General features: G+C 31.7%; 1 protein-coding gene across 2 annotated transcripts; it reads left to right on the top strand.

Annotated features, from left to right (window-relative positions):
* The first annotated feature begins 15,546 nt into the window (after window positions 1-15,546).
* On the top strand, window positions 15,547-20,561 carry LOC133319387 (uncharacterized). 2 transcript variants are annotated; one of them, XM_061523607.1, is made up of 4 exons: window positions 15,547-16,336; window positions 16,430-16,925; window positions 17,012-17,031; window positions 17,122-20,561. In XM_061523607.1, the coding sequence occupies exons 1-4, from the start codon at window positions 15,749-15,751 to the stop codon at window positions 20,335-20,337; spliced, it is 4,320 nt and encodes a 1,439-aa protein (XP_061379591.1). In that variant the 5' UTR covers window positions 15,547-15,748; the 3' UTR covers window positions 20,338-20,561. The 2 variants fall into 2 exon arrangements, with proteins under 2 accessions (XP_061379591.1, XP_061379590.1); XM_061523606.1 differs by having other exon boundaries at window positions 17,012-20,561.
* The last annotated feature ends 1,404 nt before the right edge of the window (window positions 20,562-21,965 follow it).

The raw sequence follows: 21,965 nt of genomic DNA on the forward strand, positions 1-21,965 counted from the left end.
ATATATATGTAACTATGTGTATATATATATACATACATATGTTTAAAAAATTTTAAGGTCAAAAAATCTTTAATAATTACTTTTAAAACAGAGAATGAGAGTCTTTAGACTTTTTATCGTTAACAGGCACACGAGGATTTTTTTAAAGACTATATATAAAATTATTCTATTTAGTGTCCTTTTCTTAAGATATTTATTTTTATTTCGCAAGGAATAAGTTTCTTCCAAACAATTTATTAGATTTCTCTGAATACAAAGGAAGTTGATCGCAAGTTTTGCTAAAACTACTAAAAGCTAACTTATATTTTAGTCTTAATTCCTAAAGCACGCCTGAGCTGTCCATTAGACGTGGAGTGAATGTCTGCAGTAGTAGCATTTAGCGCTGATTACGTTATACTGAAGTTAATTGGAGATGAAACAAAATGTGAATAATAAGGAGACTGAGACATTTTCAGGGTAAAGATAATAAAAGATTATACAATTTTAATGTATCTTTTTAATATATTTCATTTCTAAACTGACCTGTTTTTATGGTTTCTCATAATTATTTATGACCTTAACAAAATTTCAATGAATTTAATTTGAATATAGACTTCATATGTAACAATAAAAACAATTGTTATTTTGTAGTAAATGGTCTTAACAAACTTATATCGGAAGTGTCAAATTTAATTACAAAGAGGTAATAGATACAGCATAAATAGCGTATGTATTACGAATTCAATGTAGTGTGCCGCATATAGGCCTCATAAGTTTACATAGAGGCATAAAACTGCGTTCAATTCCGAACACGAATCACGGACAATAACACAGAATTTGGTTTGAAATAAGTGAAATTTTGTCCGAAATATTACTGGAACGTAGAAGACAGAGTTGTGTTGTATAGTTAAGATATTAAATAATTTTTAAGATAAAAGTTGCTATTGATTATTGGAACAGTTAAAAAAAAATCACTCAAAAACAGTGTTGCTTTCGTAAGGTATTAACATTGTTATATAAATTCACCCTAAAGTAAAATCTCTAATTATCCCAAAAACATGTTTGAGAAATTAATTTCAACATAAATTTTCTGTTTTATTCTGACATGTGTAAAATATTTTATAAGTTACTTTCTGTCACCTCGCAACGCCTTAACTAAAAGGCTTCGTAAATTATAATTTGACTAATGTACTACAAGGTTCATAAGGTGTTGTTAGTAACAGTGAAAATGCATTAATTTGAGAACAAGGTTGCCACAAAGGTGGTGAAATTAGACGGCAAAGCCTTTGAAGTTAATGACTAACAGATGTTAATTGGAAAATTTTCATAACTCGTATGTTTTCATAGCTGTATTTAATAAGGGGATGTAATTACTTTCGCCTGTATCCTTATAGATATGATATTGAAATATATTGTTCTCGTTACATTACTTATACATTAATAAATTACAAAGTTATATTTATATGAACATATAAATGAAAGGGTACTTTGAACTTGGGTTCTATATTAAGATTTCAAAGGAAAATAGGGTCGGCAATCAGAAGGCGCACAATTTAGTTTTTTTTTTTTTCGAAACAGCACATTTCTATGTATTCCAACCACGTCGTCTCGATTTTCAAGTTCGTTTCGATCTCCGGACCAAATTCTTATTTTACTTCTGAAAACGTATGCTTTTTAGCAATCACACAAAATCCCTTACTGTTCATGAAATTATTTACTTAATACCTATTTTGGATGTTGATCACGTATAGACCAAGAGATCCGTTCAAAACACACCGCTTAGCAAAATCACAAGAGGCCCCTATTCAAGATTTTGGACTTGACTCATCGAAGACATAAATTTTGTTATAATAAATGTGTTCAATTCGTATCATTTTGTTAATTTTAATATAAGAGTCACGTTAAGCTAATAATTGAAGAACTATCAAAAACGAATCGGCTCTTAAATACCTTAAAAATAGTTGTTAGGTACAAATGTATAGAAGTTTAAGTGTTAACTAAATTTCATTTTATAATAAATAAAAAAATATTTTAATTTATTTAAAACACTAAAAGGATTATTGATAACAAATATCTTCTATTTCATAAATATATTTCGAGCAAACTCTCAATTTAGTTCGTTATTTGAGACGTGTTGATTTTCGTAGAGTCTCTGATTATATCTTAACTAAGTTATATTAATGAGATGCTAGAGATGTTTGTGGGACCTCGTGAGATCATAACATTAATGATCAACACAAACCAGAAGTGTGTCGCCTCGAATAATGATTGTTTTAATTCATTCGGGAGGAAATAAATTAATGTTGCCTTATTTTTTAATAGATCTATTTCTATATTATTCAACAGGATTTATGTAATAACTTTCATAATATATAGTACCTATAAGGATATTCGTAGTCGTATATTCGGAGGTATCAAGTTTAAGACATTTACTTCAACGAATATTATGTAAATAAGTGAAACATTACCCCGGGCTCATTAGCGGTCGTCGTAAAAAATAATAACCGCTCGTTTCTCTCCGTACATAATAAGAGGAAAACTTGCTATATAACTTGGTTGATAATTTTGTTTGTTTGTTAATAAATTTAAGAATTGACCGTTTCTATTTATGGCAAAAATCAAATAATTAAATTTTTAATTTACTCATTAACTTCCTTAAATGCTATAGTAATACTATTCGATAGACGTTTGCTATTATTAGGTGAAAGTAATATACATACACAATTATGAGCGACACCAAGGGCTAAGCTGATATTTCCAAGATATTTAATGAAAAAAGGAGATGATTTATCAGATGATTTGTTCAACGATGGATGTTAGTAATGGCCGCCAGGCGGTGCTAAAATTATGTTATAGTTTAAATATTATTTATTAAAAAACTTTGCTTTTGTTTTAACTTGTAAATTTATCTATTTCGTTAAGTATATTGTTATAATAGAATAAACATATTTATTAATTAAAGTTATGTTTTGGAAATAATGTCCTCCACTGCTAAACGTCCCCAGTTCTAAGACCAAAGTGCAGCAACTGGCCAAGATTTGGGCAGTCGGTGTCTAGCCGTTACCTACCATCGGTCCCTCGTACTCCCACCGCGTCCTACACTAGGTTTTTCTAAACACAGTCTCACTCTGATACGTTTCAACTCCAGTATTGTCTTTTCATCAGGAGCCATGACGGGACAAATTCAGCATGTCAATTGTCATGATGTCAGTATCTCTAATTTTCTGGCAAATGACTCAAGCTAAATACTTGTGTCAAATTCTAATAAGACTTCCTGTCTGGTATACTAATAGTTTTTTTTAAATATTAAATTCACTCCAATCCATCGAATTAAGTACTGTTCTAGTGGTACTAAGAGGGACAAAGAAAGGGGGATGCAGCTGGTGTCACTGCTCCCTTTCCTTTTGAATTTATAACATATCAAAGCTTTATTCGATGCTAACTATAAAATATTAACAGTAATTACATAAAGAGACTGTTTCAAATTTGTTTCACATAATTGAATTATTTCATTTCTACATTCAGAAACAGAATATTATTATAAAATAATATTTCAATATTACATAATGGATGACTTAATAAATCTGAAGCGCGGTAATGTCACATAAAGACCGTCGTTGTTCGAAGTGTTAAATCTGTGCCATTTGTGAAATTTAATTTTGTTTTTCTATAATATTCTTAATATTTCTTCAGTTACCATAGGACGGCCGTACTAGATCATACAAGATGTAATCTTTTCTTCACATCTTTCCACAATCTACTTGAATAATGATTATAATGTTTTCTATGTTTCCTACATTCCACATGACATATTTTTATGTTTACCTTAAAAAGAAGAAACTTGTGTTATTTTTACAAATTCTTGAAGTCGTGAACAATTTATGTGTAAAATAAAAAGAAGCTAAGTCTTAATGTATTGTCATAAGTCTTTAAATTCTCTTAATTAAATAAAGGTGATAGAGCCTAGCTGTGGTCAAGTTACTGTAACTTGAACATGGGCTGGCTCGACCAGGGAAGTACCACCCTCTCACAGAAGATCGGCCTGAAGAAGTCTTTAATGGCTTCGTTTCGACCGATGAGTGAAAGCGCCGGTGGCCCTTTCCTTTTCCCACCTTTTCCTACCCCTTCCCTGTTCCCTCCCTTTCCCAATTTTTCCTCCCCCTCTTCCCTAATCAAGGGTGGCAACACATCCGCAAAAATATGTTGTGGATGTCCATGGGCGACGGTTCTACCTCCATCAGTTAGGCTGTCTCCTCGGTTGCACCCTTTAGCATAAAAAAAAATACGACGAAACAGATTTTTCACTGAGTAAATTCAATTTCTGGCACTTTCTTATAGTTGTTAAGTTTAGTTTGAGTATTATTAATTGTATATACACGAGACGAATGAGAATTCGTGATACAGAAAATATCAGTACACATTCGGTGATAGAGATTTGTTTTAATTGGTAAATTACCCCTTTCAATAATGTTGGTGAGACGAGCTTTTAGGACCAATATAGTTATTATCTCTAAGTTACGTATATTCATGTACCTTGTATAGGATTTCTACAGAAATGTCCAATGATCAAATGTAAAGTTTGCGGTTCAGTGTAATTAAATTGAACGCTTCTATAACATTGATTAAGAGAATTGAATAACCTTAAATAGAAAAAATGTATATATAAAGTAGGTCAAGTCTGTCCGTTTTAAAGGGAAACTTTTAAATGACTTTTCAACTTTTACATTTCTAGTTGAAATAGTAAAGTTTCATAGAAAAACATGTTTCCTCTAAGATTTGTAAAAAAATATATTATAATTGGAAGCAAAATACGTTACACAAATATAATTTTCAATTAAACGAAACCACAAGCTTGCAAAAGTTACTAACAACCTTTATCAATCAAATAAATAATACACAAATATGTACATATTTGCTTAAATAAGGTTAAGGTAAATTAACTTAATCTAACAAAAGTTTACTCAGATCGATCTACAGGTCCAACTTTAAAATTCAATTTACGGTGTTTCCAATTTTCTACACAATATTGTTTAAAAACATTATTAATTTATTTCGAAATATCGCTTACATTATGAATTATTTATTATTAGTTTTCAAGGATATTTTTCAACATTTATAAATATTAACTAGTTATGTCCCCCGGGAGATAATGTTTTATTTTTAAGTAATTATTTATCGCATAGCTATGAATTTATTTAAAACAATTTTTTCCGACTTTTCTTGGTTTGTCTATTATAGGCTGTTTCAAACTGCTATCAGCATCTCTTTTACAATGAAGACGCCTAATTTTCTTCTGGATGCTGGGGATCACTGATCTGGACAAAATAGTTTATCATCCGAAAACCAGCCGCATGTGGGTCTCCACCCTTTCTTTATAGACTATCCTCGAAGCCGAATAATAAAATATACTTACTCTTTCTTCTTGTGCACGGCAAAGTATTGGAACAGTTTGCGTGCGCCTGTGTTTCTATCCATTTGGGTGGCTACAAGGCCATAGTAAGGGGGCTGTTATTGAAACATTACGGTTACCATCCACGAGATAATATAATGACAGTCAAACACAATCCAGTCAATATTAAAAAATAAAAAATAGCTAAGTCATTCAGTGAATAACGTATGCAGTAGACGTCCACAAAAGGTTTCTTCTACAACCGTACGAATATTTATTAATGAGTATTTCTTTTTTTAAAACAACAGACAGTCTGAAACTCGAATTCATAATAACAGTAATGTAACTTTTTGATAGATCATAGACACACTCCTTGACATTGCAAAAATCTTTACATTCTAGTGAAAACAAATACATTTTGATATGTAGTGACGGATAAGAGATATGTGAAATAATTATTGCTATATAGTGAAGTCAGTTAATCTCTGTTGGGAGTGACGTTTAAAATTCATGACTTTTTAAGTCCTTAATTCGCACGCTTCGATTGCAATCAATTGTGCAGTTGGCGTGTACATGAGTATGTTACAGTGTTTTAATGAATTTATGAAAGATTTATGAAAATTTTTCATTTTCAACGTGCCTGTAAGTGATTCAAATCTATGCCACGATTTAAAAATACAAAACGGAATTGTAATATTTATACAATATATACAGGACATAAACATTATAATTGATATAACAAAAATACTTTAGTATTTTGCACAAAACTCATTACGTTTATGTAAGTAGGTGATAAATAAGTTATACTATTTAATACTTTTAAACTACTGGCCCAAAACTGCTTACATCCTCATCCGGTTTAAACATAAGTTCTTTTTGTTATTTTTGGTTTTTAAGCATTATCGATTTGTTTATTAAGCAATATTGATTGAAAAAGTACAGTTGTTATTAAGCAATTGTTATTAGTTATTAAGCAAGTACAGTTGTTATTGGTTACTAAGCAATATTGATTAAAAAGTACAATAAACTTATGATTCCGTAAATAACTATTGATCGTTTGTTCTCTCAGTAGTCTTTCTGGTATTAGGTATCGTATAAATTGTAAACCATATTCAATAAAACTGCTATCTGATGTGCTAAAGTATTTTTTTTTAATATTTACTCTGTTTTGACCTCCACTGTACATTTAGTATAATATGCACTGCGTTTCAAGTAAGGTTCAAAGACTTTCCATATAAAACCCCATTGATATTGAAGCTGAATACTTTTCAATTTAAACGACGCTGTTTAAATATAACAATATTATGATAAGCCTAAGCCGATGTACCAATATTATGATTCTAAACTTTCGATCGCAAATGCGGGTGTATTTAGATTACAGCGAATTAAACAACGAGCTATTTGTTCCACGAGGCACGTACACGTTTTGTCCGCAACAACAATGTTCACAGTAATGATAAGTGGAACAAGTCCTATATAATAAGGTTCTTAGCTTTACACATATATATTTTTTTTGTATATTTATTTCGTATTACGATCATAATAAATGAAAGATTTTTATTGTGATTTATTTGTTAATGATAGATCTTTTGTTTCACTATATAGTATAAGCTAAACTTTGACGTTGATATCAAAGAATTAAGTAAAAAACATCGTCATTTCTCCGTTTTATATTCCGTTTGTATCTCCAATGAGGGATGATTGTAATTAGCGTGCTATCCCTAATCTCTCGGCATTAGAGCTTCACTGAGACAGCTTGTGCCAGGAAATTATCTTAGATGTTTCCTTAGAAAACTATAAAATTATAGCTATTAAAAAAGTAATTGAAATAACTTTAAGGTAAAAAAAAACAGTTTTTTTAAGAAATATCAGGATAGAGTAACAAAAGAAAAATGTAATAGTGTCAATACATAAAATTAATATTATTTTACTTCGTATAAATATGCCTAAGGTTAGGAGGACTTTTATTTCATCGCAACAAATTTTTACACACCTTAACAATTTTATTAATGAAAGATCATTTTTAAAACTAACTAAAGGTATTACAAAAGTGATTCCTGAATGCAAAAGTAGTATTGAGAACATTCTTGTTTTTTTTTAAATTATATACACTTCACAGACAGACAGCAGTTAAAGCTATTATTTCCAAAAATTGAGGTAGAAATCCAAATGTCGGTGCATTTTTCTTACTTTTGTTTTTTAATTTAAATTTAATAAATTTTTGAGCTTCATAAACTCTTAAAATAGTAATTCAATGTTATTTGTTTTATTAGAAAAAAATATGTCAAAATAATTTTCGTTGTTACCTTAATTGTTGTAATGACTTGTTATATGAAAGAAATTATTATTAATAACAAAATGTATATATTTGATGTATTATCTAATTACGGATAAAATAAATATTATTAGTCTTTTGATATTATGGTAACCTGTGTATCAATTTATAACTTTCTGATGTCTCTAGAATAAAAATAATTCTGTACATATATTTTTGATTTACTTGATATTTTTTTATTATAAAATCTATAGACGGAATATCATTTTCGAGGAGCAATTGATGTTAAGAAACTAGCACGATGAAACAATTACGTTTGTCGTCGGCAATGTTCCAACCTGCAAAAACAAATGCAAACACGTACAAAGGTAAGTATCCTGTATAGACCTGTAAAATTAAATTAGATGATTTAGGATTAAGAAACGTTGAAACAACCCGCGTGAAGGCAGGTAATGTAAGCTTTTCATTATGTTATAGTCCTGTTGTCTATTCGATCGATTACTGTATATTTCAATGACTCATTGTTCGAATTTATATTGATTCACATACAGATAACTTGCTGTGTCCGCTTTAACGAGCTATCTTGTTTACAACCAAAATGCATTAGAATATTAAACTCAATGGGGACAATCATTGGACTTAATAATCATTTGAAACAGTTTGAATATTTCACATGAAAATATGGTAGGCATATTAAAAGAAAAATAACTTAAAATCTCAGGATATAGCAATAGAAATGTAATTATCTGTCATCTCGGTAAAGGAAACCCAAAAAGCAATCATAAAAATTTAGTTCAATAATGTTCTTACAAAAGTATATAACTTACCAGGGGGTTCATAACCAAACTGTTCAGTGTTAAGTTTTTTAAATTGTTAGTAATATTTAGCGCAAGATAAATCCGTCCATGACAAACCGCTGGCTTCGTTCGCACCAAGAGTCGACGACGTGTTACGACCGCTGGCGGCGGACACGACGTGACGTGGTGAGACGTGAGTTAGGCGTGTCGTGGCGTATCGTGGCGTGTCGTAACGTAACCACTAGCGAGGAATACAGTGTGAAGAACATTTCTATAATGTAATGTATGTATCTAACAGACCAGTTCATTAAACCATTCAAATTAGTTAAAAATAATGTATATATACGAGTATTAAAATAAAAATATATACTAAAGAATCATTGCGTCCAATAAAGTTTAGGATAAGGGTTATAGGAATAGGATTTTCTTCTATGGATATCTTATAAAGACAAATTTAAGTGCATCCAAGTAAACATAGCGTGACAATGTGAGATTTATTTTTGTGATTGCGTCTGTGTAAACTCAGCCGCACGAAATATCGGACTTTCCTTCCCGGACAGATTATCCAATATTACAATCAACGCACCTTTGTCTGTTAAACATCATCCGTAATTTGTTGGATTTCACTTATTATTCATTTTACACGTCATTATGTCAGTACGGAGGTGTCAATAAGGTTTTAATAAAACATAATTAATATTGTAAAAATGTCACGTTAAATCGGAAACAACAAACATAAAGAAAAGAAAAAATGTATGATGTGTTTATTAAAAAATCCAGAGTTCAAAAAATTATGAAATGTAAACAATTTGTTTAGTTACTTTTATTGTCTATAATAACATAGAGCATCGTTACTTTCCAAATGTACAGGGAAAGTATTATTGAGTAGGAGGCAGTAGTATGGATCTCGTGTTGTTTGAGAAAAAAGAACCGAAACGCAAATATGAAGGCAATATGCAACTCGCAAATAGAAAATGGAAAATCTGGCGAAGAGTATATTCTAACAAAGATTTTGTATCTAAGGATCAGTTTTGTTTACCGCTACATACAGTGATCATATGATGTACCTCGTTTAAATGTTACATAATAATCATATTTAAACTATTATAACTCTTATAGGCACTTATAAAATAATAACTAAAACCTTGAGTTCTCCTTCGACTCTCCAATTTTTCTCCCATCTTCAAGTCTCTGTTGAATCTAAAGCCATAGTTTTAGCAAGCACCCATGGGTCACAATAGCCACTTACCAACTAAACTACAATCTTTACTTTTGTGTCATTCTAATAAAATAATCCCCTTAAAAGGCTTTTTAAAGCCAAAAAAACTTTAATAGTCATGTTATCTCAGTACAAGGTAAAGTTATATAAAAATATTCCTATAAATAAATTGCCGTAATCAAACTAATGATAATGAATTAAAAACCGACACTATTAACTTAATGGAGCAATTCCACTCTGTTTTATTTATCATATAAACGAATTCATCAACACATTATTATTTTAATGTATACGATGTGGTGAACTACAAACGCTTCTACAGCACATTAAATTAAATATTTATAAATTTCTATAATTACGTTTGAAACATTTTAGGAATTTTAAACAAAAACTTGTCATAATATTAAAACATATGTAAAATCTAAGATTTAAAATTACACTTCTATTCTTGATATCTCATCCTTAGTTGTTTTTAATTTTTATTCGATCTTTTTCATATGTATTAAATTTTAATAAATTTGACTCATTTAAGAGAAAACATATCAAAAGTCAAAGTGAGTATACAATACTCGTATTACAATGTGTATTGAATTCATTTCTCTCATATAAGATATGTAAATTGTTGCGACGAAGAATAAATGGAAAAAATAGAAAAAAGAGTTTGGGATTTGAACAAATGTCACCCCATACTCAAAATTGAATTTGTATCTGTTATAGTCAGGAAATCGTTCAGTTTATGGCTGATGTAGATTGTGGAGCCTCAAAATAGCTGGACCCAGCAAAATTACCCTCATGATACCAGGTCATAGTGTCAAATACTGCTAACGTTGATTATTATCGTTATTCCCATAAGAACACTTATAGATAAAAATAATATATCGAGATCTTAAGAAGTACATTTTAAATGTTACATCGTTAGGGACATTCCAAAAGTCTTTTGTTAATTCAACTGAATTATTCCGACAACAATTTGTCACGGAGATAGAACGCTACGTGGGATAAATTATCTGAAACATTATTTTCTGTATAATTACTCGGGAACCAAGTGACCGTCCCCTACAATTACCGTTTGAGGATTAAGTAGAGCTTCATTTGTAAATGTTTATTTTTTTCAAGGACTGACACCTACAGGGACCATCTATTTAACGACGTCTCTGTTCTGATTCTTCGTACATTTATCGGAATTAATTTTATTCTCCTTTAAGCTATTGGTTAGTAGATTTTGATATGATACATCAATTCACAACAGTATACGAAGGCTTCCAAATAGGTCAAAAAAATTACGAAAAGCAAATGTAATAATTCAAATCTGATTTAAAGCACAAGTTATCTGTAACTCCTACACTACGCATACTGCTTTTAACGGAATATGTCTATATCTCACTAATAAAATAAATGACAGAGTATTTAAATGTAGTTCTGATGAAACATAAGTTTCTAATGTATTGTTTAAGTAATAAATATACATATATATACATATATATATTATAAAATATATCCTATATTATAAATAATTCCGCTGCTAACCACAAGATGGTAAACGTGTTATTTTAGGATCTTACAGACTCGAGGTTGTAATTAAGTTTTTATAATTGTGTTAAGGGTCCTATTTTTGGCAATCCTATTAATTCAAAATGTTTGAGTCATTTACGTAAGAGATAAAGGATTTCATTATATTTCACATAATATGATCAGGGTTGTGAAGTTATTGTCATCTCAAATTTGTTATCATGTGGTTATAAAATACATTAAATATGTATACATATTATAAAGATGTCGGAGCATATTGTTAGCAATCGTCATGGTTTTTTTTTATTATTTGTTGTCAAACTAATGAACTTTTGTATTTATCCAAGCAATTGATCACCAAAGTGGGATATATATCTTTTCATGGGACTTCTCTATTAAGTTAAAGGATTTTAACGTAAGTTTTGTTATTTTATATATATGATTCACTTGCGTGGTGTCTGTTTATCATTCTAAAATAAAATTCGCCAAAGTTCCCAGTGTGATACGAGGCCAATACAATCCAATTGAAACTTTCCCGTTTCCGGAAAAGTGTCCAACTGTATAATGTTTTGCAGATTTATATATACATAGATATAGAACGATTTGAAGGAGATGGATTAGGGGACTACTCGAAATTGTCTAACTTTGGGGATCACTATCCCATTATATTATAACGGAAACCATTACAGTTCAAAATTAATTTACTTCGCCATGCTTTTATTATTATAAATTTATTATAAATATTATATTTAATTACATTGTGCTATATTTTCGTTGTAGTGACATAACTGCAGGGTATTAGATAATAAAACATTATTGTTAGTTGTTTCTTTTTGCAGAATGAATTGAAATATTTTTTTTTTAATTTTTTTTACTTTGTATGCAGCAGATGTATTTGATCGCTTTGTACATCACGTGATACATTATTATGATACACTACTTTAGTCTATCCAACACCAGGAGTCAATAGCAATTTATTCATATTTTGGAACACACTCGAAAGCTGTTATAATATGGATCTTACATATCTGGGGTATAATTAGAAAGAAAATACTATAAGTAAAATAAGTAGAAACTATTTAATATTGATGAAAGAAATTATACGTTGAATGTTAGCATACACTGATCTAACACATCAGTGGGATTTGTAACGTGTAATATTTATCCAGACATAAAAATAAAAATGCACAACTTTTAATTGATCTCCATCGATCTCCGTGCCGTGGAGTGTTCATCAACATTAATTTATGAAAACAATACGAGTTCCATTGTTTTCTGTTGTGGCTATAAACCGTGTATTCCACTTCAGGTATGTATCACGTAATATTAAAAACAATCCGACGTCCCTTTCTCCTGACAATCACTTTGTACGTATGAGTCTTGTTGTTGAATATTTTTTTTTTTATCTATTCTTTTTATATTGAACATACGTAATTCAATAATTAATAATGTATTAAGTTATTCAAATAAATATTTTTTATTCAATAATAAGTCATATAGTTTTAAAGAATAGAAAGAAAGTGTTGCGTATGCGATGATTTCAATCGGTATTTTGTGAATTAAATTGTGTTCTGTCTCCAATTTTCTCTGGGTATTATTAGAAAATAATTAAATTAGATAAATAAGTTAACCATTGTTAGCTTAGATTCGTGATATTGTCAGAGTCAAGGAACTAAACCATAGTGTTACTAAAAAAGTTTTCATTGTATATTTTTTAAATCTTAACCACAGATATTGAGATTAATTATAGAATTAATATTTTTACAGCCACCTTTAAATTTACCGCGCAGGTTATATTAATTGATCAATAATCATTGCACAAAAATAGGTCAATTTGGTAAGTTCAATATCACATATTTTTGTTTTAAAGGGGAATTTAAGATTCGAAAGCTTTATTATACATAATATTATATTGTTATTAGCATATTCATTTTATCGATTCTCTTCAGTAAGTTGTTAATATAATCGTTTATAATTTTTAACTTTTAAAAATTTCTTTCCTCTATCATGATAATTTAAAGTTAATGAAAAGTGTAAAATATATGATTTAATAATATCGACTACAGTAAACAGTTAACCGAGTGAAGTGAAACTCATCAAATTTAGTCCACAACTTGGTTCGGAGCCAATACAATCCCATTGAAACTTTCCCGTTCCCAGAAAAGCATAAGAACATTTTGCTATTTTACAAATTTTATTTGAAATAGAATCATCTGAAGGTGATCGACCACCGTACTGGTTGGGATTATCAAACTTTTGGCAGTTCACTATTACGGTACGTCATATTTAATATTATAAAACATGGAAGATAAATTTATAATAGAGAAAAATCAATAAGTATATTCAACCACAATAAATATCAAGAGGATGCTTTGCAAAGCTCGCTTAAAATAAAACATAATAAGCGATTTTCCATGGGTTTAACTAATGTGCAATACCTCTCAAGATAAGTTTCTAACCAACTCAAGAGCTTTGGTCGAAGATTGCCTCAAGACGAATTTATAATTCATAGTTTTATTTTTTTAAAATATGATCTAATAGATGCTTTACAAATCTCTCTATTTTCAATTACAAACCGTCTGATGTCTTATTTATCCACAAGATAGACAAATAAAGTGAAAGCAATAATAAACTTATTATATTATTCTCTTTATGCAATCTTGAAAAACATAGTAAAATATTAATTTTTCCTAGACTAAAACATGCATTTTATTTTTATCAAAACATTCGTATTTTCATTTTTACACACGAAATATGATTGGTTTCAATCAATCGATATTTCATTTGATTGTTTTCTATCAGCTTTGATCCGAGCTAAACAAATTAGAATTTATTTGAAAAAGCTTTTTTTGTCGTTTGAAATAACTACTTCTCTTGTATCCGGAGCTTCGTGTAGTACTTTTATGCACGACACAATAAAAATTGTTGGATATCCACGTTTTTTTAATTGTCCGAGATCAATCTCTCGAGGTCATAAAAAGCTTCCACATTAATGTAGCAAAACAATGGCACTGCCAGTCCCATTGTTTTCAATTGCGGCCATATAAACCCGACCGTATGAAATATCTGATTTGCCTTTCCGCGTAGATATTATGCAAAATTTAAAACCAACCTACCTTCATATTCTGAAGATCGGTTTTAATTAACTCTGATTCGGTAACGCTTAGACGTCATTCGTATTATGACATCAGAAATAACTTTATCTTGAAATTAACGAGTACGTAATGAAGTAGTCAGTACATTTTGATCGTTAGAGATATATACATTTTATAGTAAATTTTAAAAGAAAGAAAATCGTGATAACACTGCTCTGATTTTATGAAGATAAATTAATAAATGCATTGAAAAGGTTTTGTTTGTACAAAATATATTCAAAGATCAACTTAAATTTCCTTCAATCAATGGATCATTGTTTTTTAAGAAATAACAGGGTTACTTCAGTCCAATTAAACAATATTCAACTATTAATATTTCTCATCCAGATTTCGTCTGGCTTCATTGGCTTGAAATATTCTTTATTTCTTATGTATATTTTATATCGAAAACTCAAAAACAATTATTTTTGCAGCCTATACGTATAAGATAGTAAGGTTTCCTAATTTAACGTATAATCGATGTCACCATTGTTCAAGACGTACCTACACCGTTATCTTCCCCGGAGTTTGGATGGTTCGTTATAATACCAGAGCTATTGCGACTCGCTGGATGCAATTTGTCATTGAGATAAAACACTACGTGGGAATTATTTTAAATTTACTTTTGATTCATTACAATTGTGTTATTTAGACGCTTATTTGATTAACGTAAAATAGTTAATAAAATATATCTATATATATAAAAATGAATTGCTGTTCGTTAGTCTCGCTAAAACTCGAAAACGGCTGAACGGATTTATCTTATCTTGGTCTTGAATTATTCGTGGAGGTCTAGGGAAGGTTTAAAAGGTGAGAATAATTCGAATAATTGCCGGGAAAATCCTCAAAACAGCATTTTTCTATTTCTCATACAAACGTTTTCTAAATAAAATGCATAGTCAATTTGTAGTTTATTACCGCTGCATAAGGTTCAAACACGCCTGCGCGTTGGAGGATCTAATATCGCGTTCTGAAACTCAACAAAAGTGAAAGTGAATCGCTAACGCGATAAAATTGCATAGTCTCAAAATACATAGTACATAAATAGTGGTCGACTTCGAGAAACTCAATTTTAGCTAACTTCAGTTGTTAATCTGTCAGATATTTTTTTCAATAAGATATATAGAAATCAAAAGATAAATCTTAAGTTTTGTCACAAATTAAATTATAAATCTTAAGTTAAATTTCTTATCGCAATCATAATATTTGACATTAGATTTGACAACCAACTAATATGTCAATCCATCCTGTCGCATTTCAGAGCACGGAAAAAAGTATTATTACGATATTATATCTATCTTTGTGGCTACGTGCGCGAGAACTTTCTTTACTTTGGTGATCCTTTGTGATAGTGACATTCCAAGTAATGTGCTCTTTTTTGTGATAGTGACACTTTACTGCTAAATGAGCGGCAAAATTTCTCACTTTGATTAATTACAATTTACGATGCCGAGGAGAAGACGACCTGACTTAGGTCGTCGTAGTCAATCAAATGTGCGAAGAGCTACCTCACGTGCTAACCGCACTGATGACCAGAGACACACAGATCAAGAAAATAGTCGTATTGCTATGTCAGAATTGCGTTCTTTAGTGAGTGACAATGTAGGAGATAGGCTTAGAATGCAACGAGTTCGTGCACATCAAACACAACAACAGCAAGCTAGACATAATGAAATTGAGCGAATGCGCAGACGCAGTGCTCCTGTGATTCTTGAACGAGCTGCATTCCACTATGATTCGGCAATAGATTATTGTGCCGACAAATCGGTAACAATTGGGGAAATGAAAACAATTTGTAAATATTGTAAGGCGTTAAAATACACTGGTGAATCTACTGGATTATGTTGTGCTGAAGGCAAAGTAAAATTGCCACAATTGGTCCCACCACCAGATCCTTTACGCTCTTTAGTTTCTGGGATTGGAAATGATTCTAAGCACTTCTTGACCAACATTCAGAAATATAACAACTGTTTCCAGATGACATCATTTGGTGCTACACATATTATACAAGACAATTTCATGCCCACTTTCAAGGTATTATATAAGAATATTTTTTTATATTATTCAAGTTTGTACTAAAATATATATATCGGAAATAATTAATGGACAAATTTTTAAAAATTACAGATACAAGGACAAATTTATCACTTACTGGGAACTCTTTTACCACTACCTGATGCAGATCATCAATTTTTACAAATTTATTTTATGGGCAATTCAGATGCGGAAATTAATAATCGTTGTGCTCACAATCCAACAGTGAAGAGAACCATTGTCCAACAATTACAAATGTTTCTTCATCAGTATAACAATTTAGTAAACATGTTCAAAATAGCATTGGATCGGATGCCATCTGATAGCCATAATATTATTATTCGAGCTGACAAAACACCTGCCGGTGAACACACAAGGAGGTTCAATTCACCTACTATTGATGAAGTGGCTGTTGTCATAGTGGGAGAAAATTTACAATCTAGAGATATTGTGCTTCATCGTCGGAATAGTAATTTAAAACGTGTATCTGAAACACATAGGAGTTATGATGCACTACAATATCCTTTGATATTCTGGCAGGGGGAAGATGGATACCATTTTAATATCAAAATGGTAAATCAAGTAACAGGTAAATGAATTGAACAAGATTAAATACTATTTTTAAATTGAATTCATCTAAGTAAAAATTTAAACATTTATCATTTTTGATTGCAGGTGCTGAAACCAATAAAAAAGTTAGTGCTATGAATTTCTATTCATACAGACTCATGATCCGTCAAGGTGAAGTAAATCATATTTTGATGTGTCAACGACTTTTTCATCAGTTTGCAGTTGATATGTATGTCAAAATTGAGACTGAACGATTGACATACATCCGTTTGAACCAACAACGGCTTCGGTCAGAGGAATACATCCATCTCCGCGATGCTATAAATGCTGATGGCAATGTGAATAATGTAGGAAGAATGACAATTTTGCCAGCTACTTATATAGGAAGCCCACGCCACATGCATGAATATGCTCAGGATGCTATGTCATATGTTAGGCATTATGGCCGCCCAGACTTATTTGTTACATTCACATGTAACCCAAAATGGTCCGAAATCGAGAAGGAATTACTACATAGCCAAACACCAGTTGATAGACATGACATAACTGCCAGAGTTTTTAAACAAAAATTAAAATCTCTCATGAATTTCTTAATAAAGCATTGTGTGTATGGCCGAGTCCGTTGTTGGATGTACTCTGTAGAATGGCAAAAGCGTGGATTGCCACATGCGCACATTTTAGTCTGGTTAGTGGACAAAATAAGGCCAGATGAGATTGATTCCATAATTTCAGCTGAAATCCCAGATGAAATAGTTGACCCAAAATTGCATGCAGTAGTTACCAAACACATGATACATGGACCTTGCGGACATTTCAACTACAATTCACCCTGTATGGTCGACGGTAGGTGTTCCAAGCGATACCCAAGAGACCTGCTTGCTGAAACCATAACGGGAAATGATGGATACCCATTGTATCGTCGGCGATCAGTTGCGGACAGTGGGCGATCGGTAGTTGTGAAGGTAAGAGGACAAAATGTTGATGTAGACAATCGTTGGATTGTACCATACTCGCCAATATTGTCCAAAGCTTTTGAGACTCACATCAATGTGGAATATTGTAATTCTGTGAAGTCGATAAAGTACATATGTAAATATGTTAATAAAGGTAGTGATATGGCTGTCTTCGGTGTAACCAATGCAAATGATGAAATATCACAGTACCAGATGGGTCGCTATGTAAGTAGCAACGAAGCTATTTGGCGTATATTTTCATTTGCGATCCATGAAAGACACCCTACAGTAGTCCATTTGGCAGTCCATTTAGAAAATGGTCAACGAGTTTATTTTACTGAATCTAACGCGGCAGACAGGGCGGCACATCCACCGTCGACAACATTAACAAGTTTCTTCACAGTCTGTCAAACTGATGATTTTGCTCGCACTTTGCTGTATGCTGACATGCCACGCTATTACACATGGAACGCATCATCGAAATCGTTTCAGCGTCGAAAACAAGGAACACCAGTTGAAGGACATCCAAATGTATTTGCTTCAGATGCTCTGGGTCGCATCTACACAGTACATCCAAATAACGATGAATGTTATTATTTGCGGTTGTTGTTGGTGAATGTTCGTGGTCCGACATCGTTTAAACAACTGAGAACAGTTAATGGACAGCTGTGTGCGACTTACCATGAGGCATGTCAACTATTACATTTACTTGAGAACGATGCGCACTGGGATGATACGCTCAAGGATTCCGTAATATCTTCGTCGCCGCATCAAATTCGTACATTGTTTGCGATTATCATATCGACATGTTTCCCCTCGAATCCAAAAGATTTGTGGGTTAAGTATAGAGATGACATGTCTGAGGATGTTTTGCATCGTGTGCGCCATCAAACTTTGAATCCTACACTACAAATGACTGAAGAAATTTACAATGACACATTGATCATGATAGAAGATATGTGTTTATTGATGGCAAATAAAGTATTGTCGTGTTTGGGAATGACAGCACCCAATCGTCATATGCACGATGCATTAAACCACGAGTTGCAAAGAGAACATCAGTACGACATTGAAGCATTGGCCGAAACAGTTCGTACAAATGTTCCACAATTAAATCAACAACAAAGGATTGCGTACGACACTTTGATAGAAGCTGTGAACAGTGGATCTGGTGGAATTTATTTCCTTGATGCTCCCGGAGGAACCGGAAAAACGTTTTTAATTTCATTGCTTTTGGCGAGGATCAGATCGCGAAATGATGTTGCTCTAGCGTTGGCTTCATCTGGAATAGCTGCAACTCTGCTAGAAGGCGGGCGAACTGCACATTCTGCCTTGAAATTACCACTAAACATGCAAATCACCGAAACACCAATTTGCAACATCGCCAAAAATAGCGCAATGGCCAAGATCCTACAGGTATGCAAATTGATTGTTTGGGATGAATGCACAATGGCCCATAAGAGGTCACTGGAGGCACTGGACAGAACGTTGAAAGATCTTCGTGACAACCAAAATATTTTCGGTGGGGCCATGATTCTGTTGTCAGGTGATTTTCGTCAGACTCTTCCAGTTATTCCCCGATCAACTGTTGCTGATGAACTAAATGCATGCCTAAAATCATCAAATTTGTGGCAGTACGTAAAGACACTCCACTTAACAACTAACATGCGAGTATTTTTGCAACAAGATGAAACTGCAAATGTGTTTGCGAAGCAGTTGTTAGACATTGGAAATAATAAAGTTGCAGTGGACACCTCGACCGGATTCATCACATTACCTATAGATTTCTGTCACATCACAGACTCAAAAGCGGAGCTTATTCAGCGAGTTTTCCCAGATATAGCGCAAAAGTTCAATAACCATAATTGGCTGGGTGAACGAGCAATATTAGCAGCGAAAAATAAAGATGTCGAGGATCTTAATGCGACAATTCAGAATTTTCTTCCAGGACAGTTGGTTTCCTTCAAATCAGTCGACACCGTAATGAACCAGGATGACGTAATCAACTATCCCACTGAGTTCTTAAATTCACTGGAATTGCCTGGATTACCACCTCACAATTTGCAGTTAAAAGTAGGATCAGTTGTCATCATGCTGCGTAACATTAATCAACCTCGACTATGCAATGGAACAAGACTGGCTGTGAAAAGACTGATGAATAACGTCATTGAGGCGACAATCATAAAAGGAAAATACAAAGGAGAGGATGTCTTGATTCCGCGGATACCGATGATTCCAATGGACTTACCATTCGATTTTAAACGTTTACAATTTCCAGTACGTCTGGCCTTTGCGATGAGCATAAATAAATCGCAAGGACAGTCGTTAGAAGTTTGTGGAATCAACTTGGAGTTTCCCTGTTTCGCGCATGGACAATTATACGTCGCGTGTTCGCGCGTCGGAAAACCGTCTTCTTTGTTTATTTACGCACCACAAAACAAAACAAAAAATATAGTTTATGAGAAAGCTTTAAATTAATTAACAGACTGTATTTTAACAGGGTGTGTCTGTGAATATCAAATTTAAACCTTATAAATAGCCAGTATTTCAGGAAAACTCTGTTTTCTAAGTAAGCAACATGATGTATCGTATTAAATACGGATTCGATTTGTTTGTTTTAAAATCATTTTATACAAAAGATTAGGTCTTTTATTTATCGATGAGGCAGTACGAAGCCTGCCGGGTCAGCTAGTATATATATATATATATATATATATATATATATATATATAAATGATAGGTATAAATTGTAATATTTATAACATGCTACAAAATATTTTAAATACTGGGATAATATGTTTATCAAACAGTGATTTTGGAAAGTAATAAATTCATTGTGATATTCATCGTGATTTTAAAGAAAATCTACCTAATTGTCGCTAAGTATGCCATAAGACGGGCTTTTTCATTTTTATAGGATGTTGTTAAAAACTTTACTATAAACATTTTAACATGGGAAAGTAATTCCACAACAAGGAGGGAAAAAGTGAGAAGGCCTTACAGTAATCATTTCTTTCAACCATTTATGAGACGTTTGAGGTTTGGGACGGTCAATGTTATTTCACAACTTTGCTGGAATCGATTGGATCTTTGATTGCTTTAATATTTTTTAGTGCTATCGAAATACTACTCGTCAGAATAACTAGTAAAATATAAAAAAATTATTTTCCTAAACCTTACATGAATTTTCAGGATTAAAGTATTGTAAACATCTTGTTTTTTTTTTACTTTCTTTTTTTTTTTTTTTACTTTCAACCGCACTTAATAATATCGAAAACAGTTTTCGGTAGTCATAACTTGTTATACCTTCCAGAGAAAGTGATATGTGTTGATAACTTCGATCTTGAGACAGTAAGACGTTGTTTCGTGGAAATATTTGAAATTCGTTTATTTCTCAATTTATTGTAAAAATAGTATTATGTATATAGTCCTGTAAAACTTCAGAATACTTCAACATTTTAATGAGATTTTTCATCAGGTCTGTCTGTGATCACCGTTGACGCGAAGTAACCGAAACGTCGTAATAATCCGAAAATATTAGTTTTATTTAAATTTTCAACATTTTGTTTAATTTGAGCAATTAAATTGCTAACGCGATCTACAACTCTAACAGATCTCGACTCCATCAATTATCTGTTCCGACAATATAGTTGATATAAAGCTAAATTGTCGCATTTAACTTATGTAGGTGTTAATGAAATATTTTGTAACTATATACAACTATTGAAAATATCAAAGTTTTGATCGCAATAATGTGCGTTTCAACTTTTTCAATATATTATATGTATTGCAGAAATAAGTTTATCTTGGTACGTTGATAACATAAAAAGTAAAAATAAAAAAAAAAACACTCCGCAACGTATTATTTAACATAATATTTTTTTATTAATTCAGTCTCTTTTTTAAAAAGAAAAATATCTGTTTTCTAAATAAAATTCACAAAACAGATTCTTATAAATAATTCAATTCAATCAATCTCAATTAGCATTCAAACAAGTTGGACAGTAATTTCCGAATGGAGCATTTCCGAATTTAAGTGTTCTTCAAGTTGTTGACGTCTTGTCGTTGGGCTTAGATTTCACAACTCAAGAAAAGCGGCAAAGTCA

This window comes from Danaus plexippus, chromosome 19 (assembly GCF_018135715.1).
Source record: "Danaus plexippus chromosome 19, MEX_DaPlex, whole genome shotgun sequence".
NCBI lineage: Eukaryota > Metazoa > Arthropoda > Insecta > Lepidoptera > Nymphalidae > Danaus > Danaus plexippus.

Excerpts from the sequence above, each read along its gene's own strand:
- LOC133319387 (XM_061523606.1), top strand. The coding sequence starts at position 15,749 with ATGCCGAGGAGAAGACGACCTGACTTAGGTCGTCGTAGTCAATCAAAT. Across the intron at positions 16,337-16,429 it reads ATTTCATGCCCACTTTCAAG|ATACAAGGACAAATTTATCA; the intron begins GTATTATATAAG and ends TAAAAATTACAG. Across the intron at positions 16,926-17,011 it reads AATGGTAAATCAAGTAACAG|GTGCTGAAACCAATAAAAAA; the intron begins GTAAATGAATTG and ends TTTTGATTGCAG.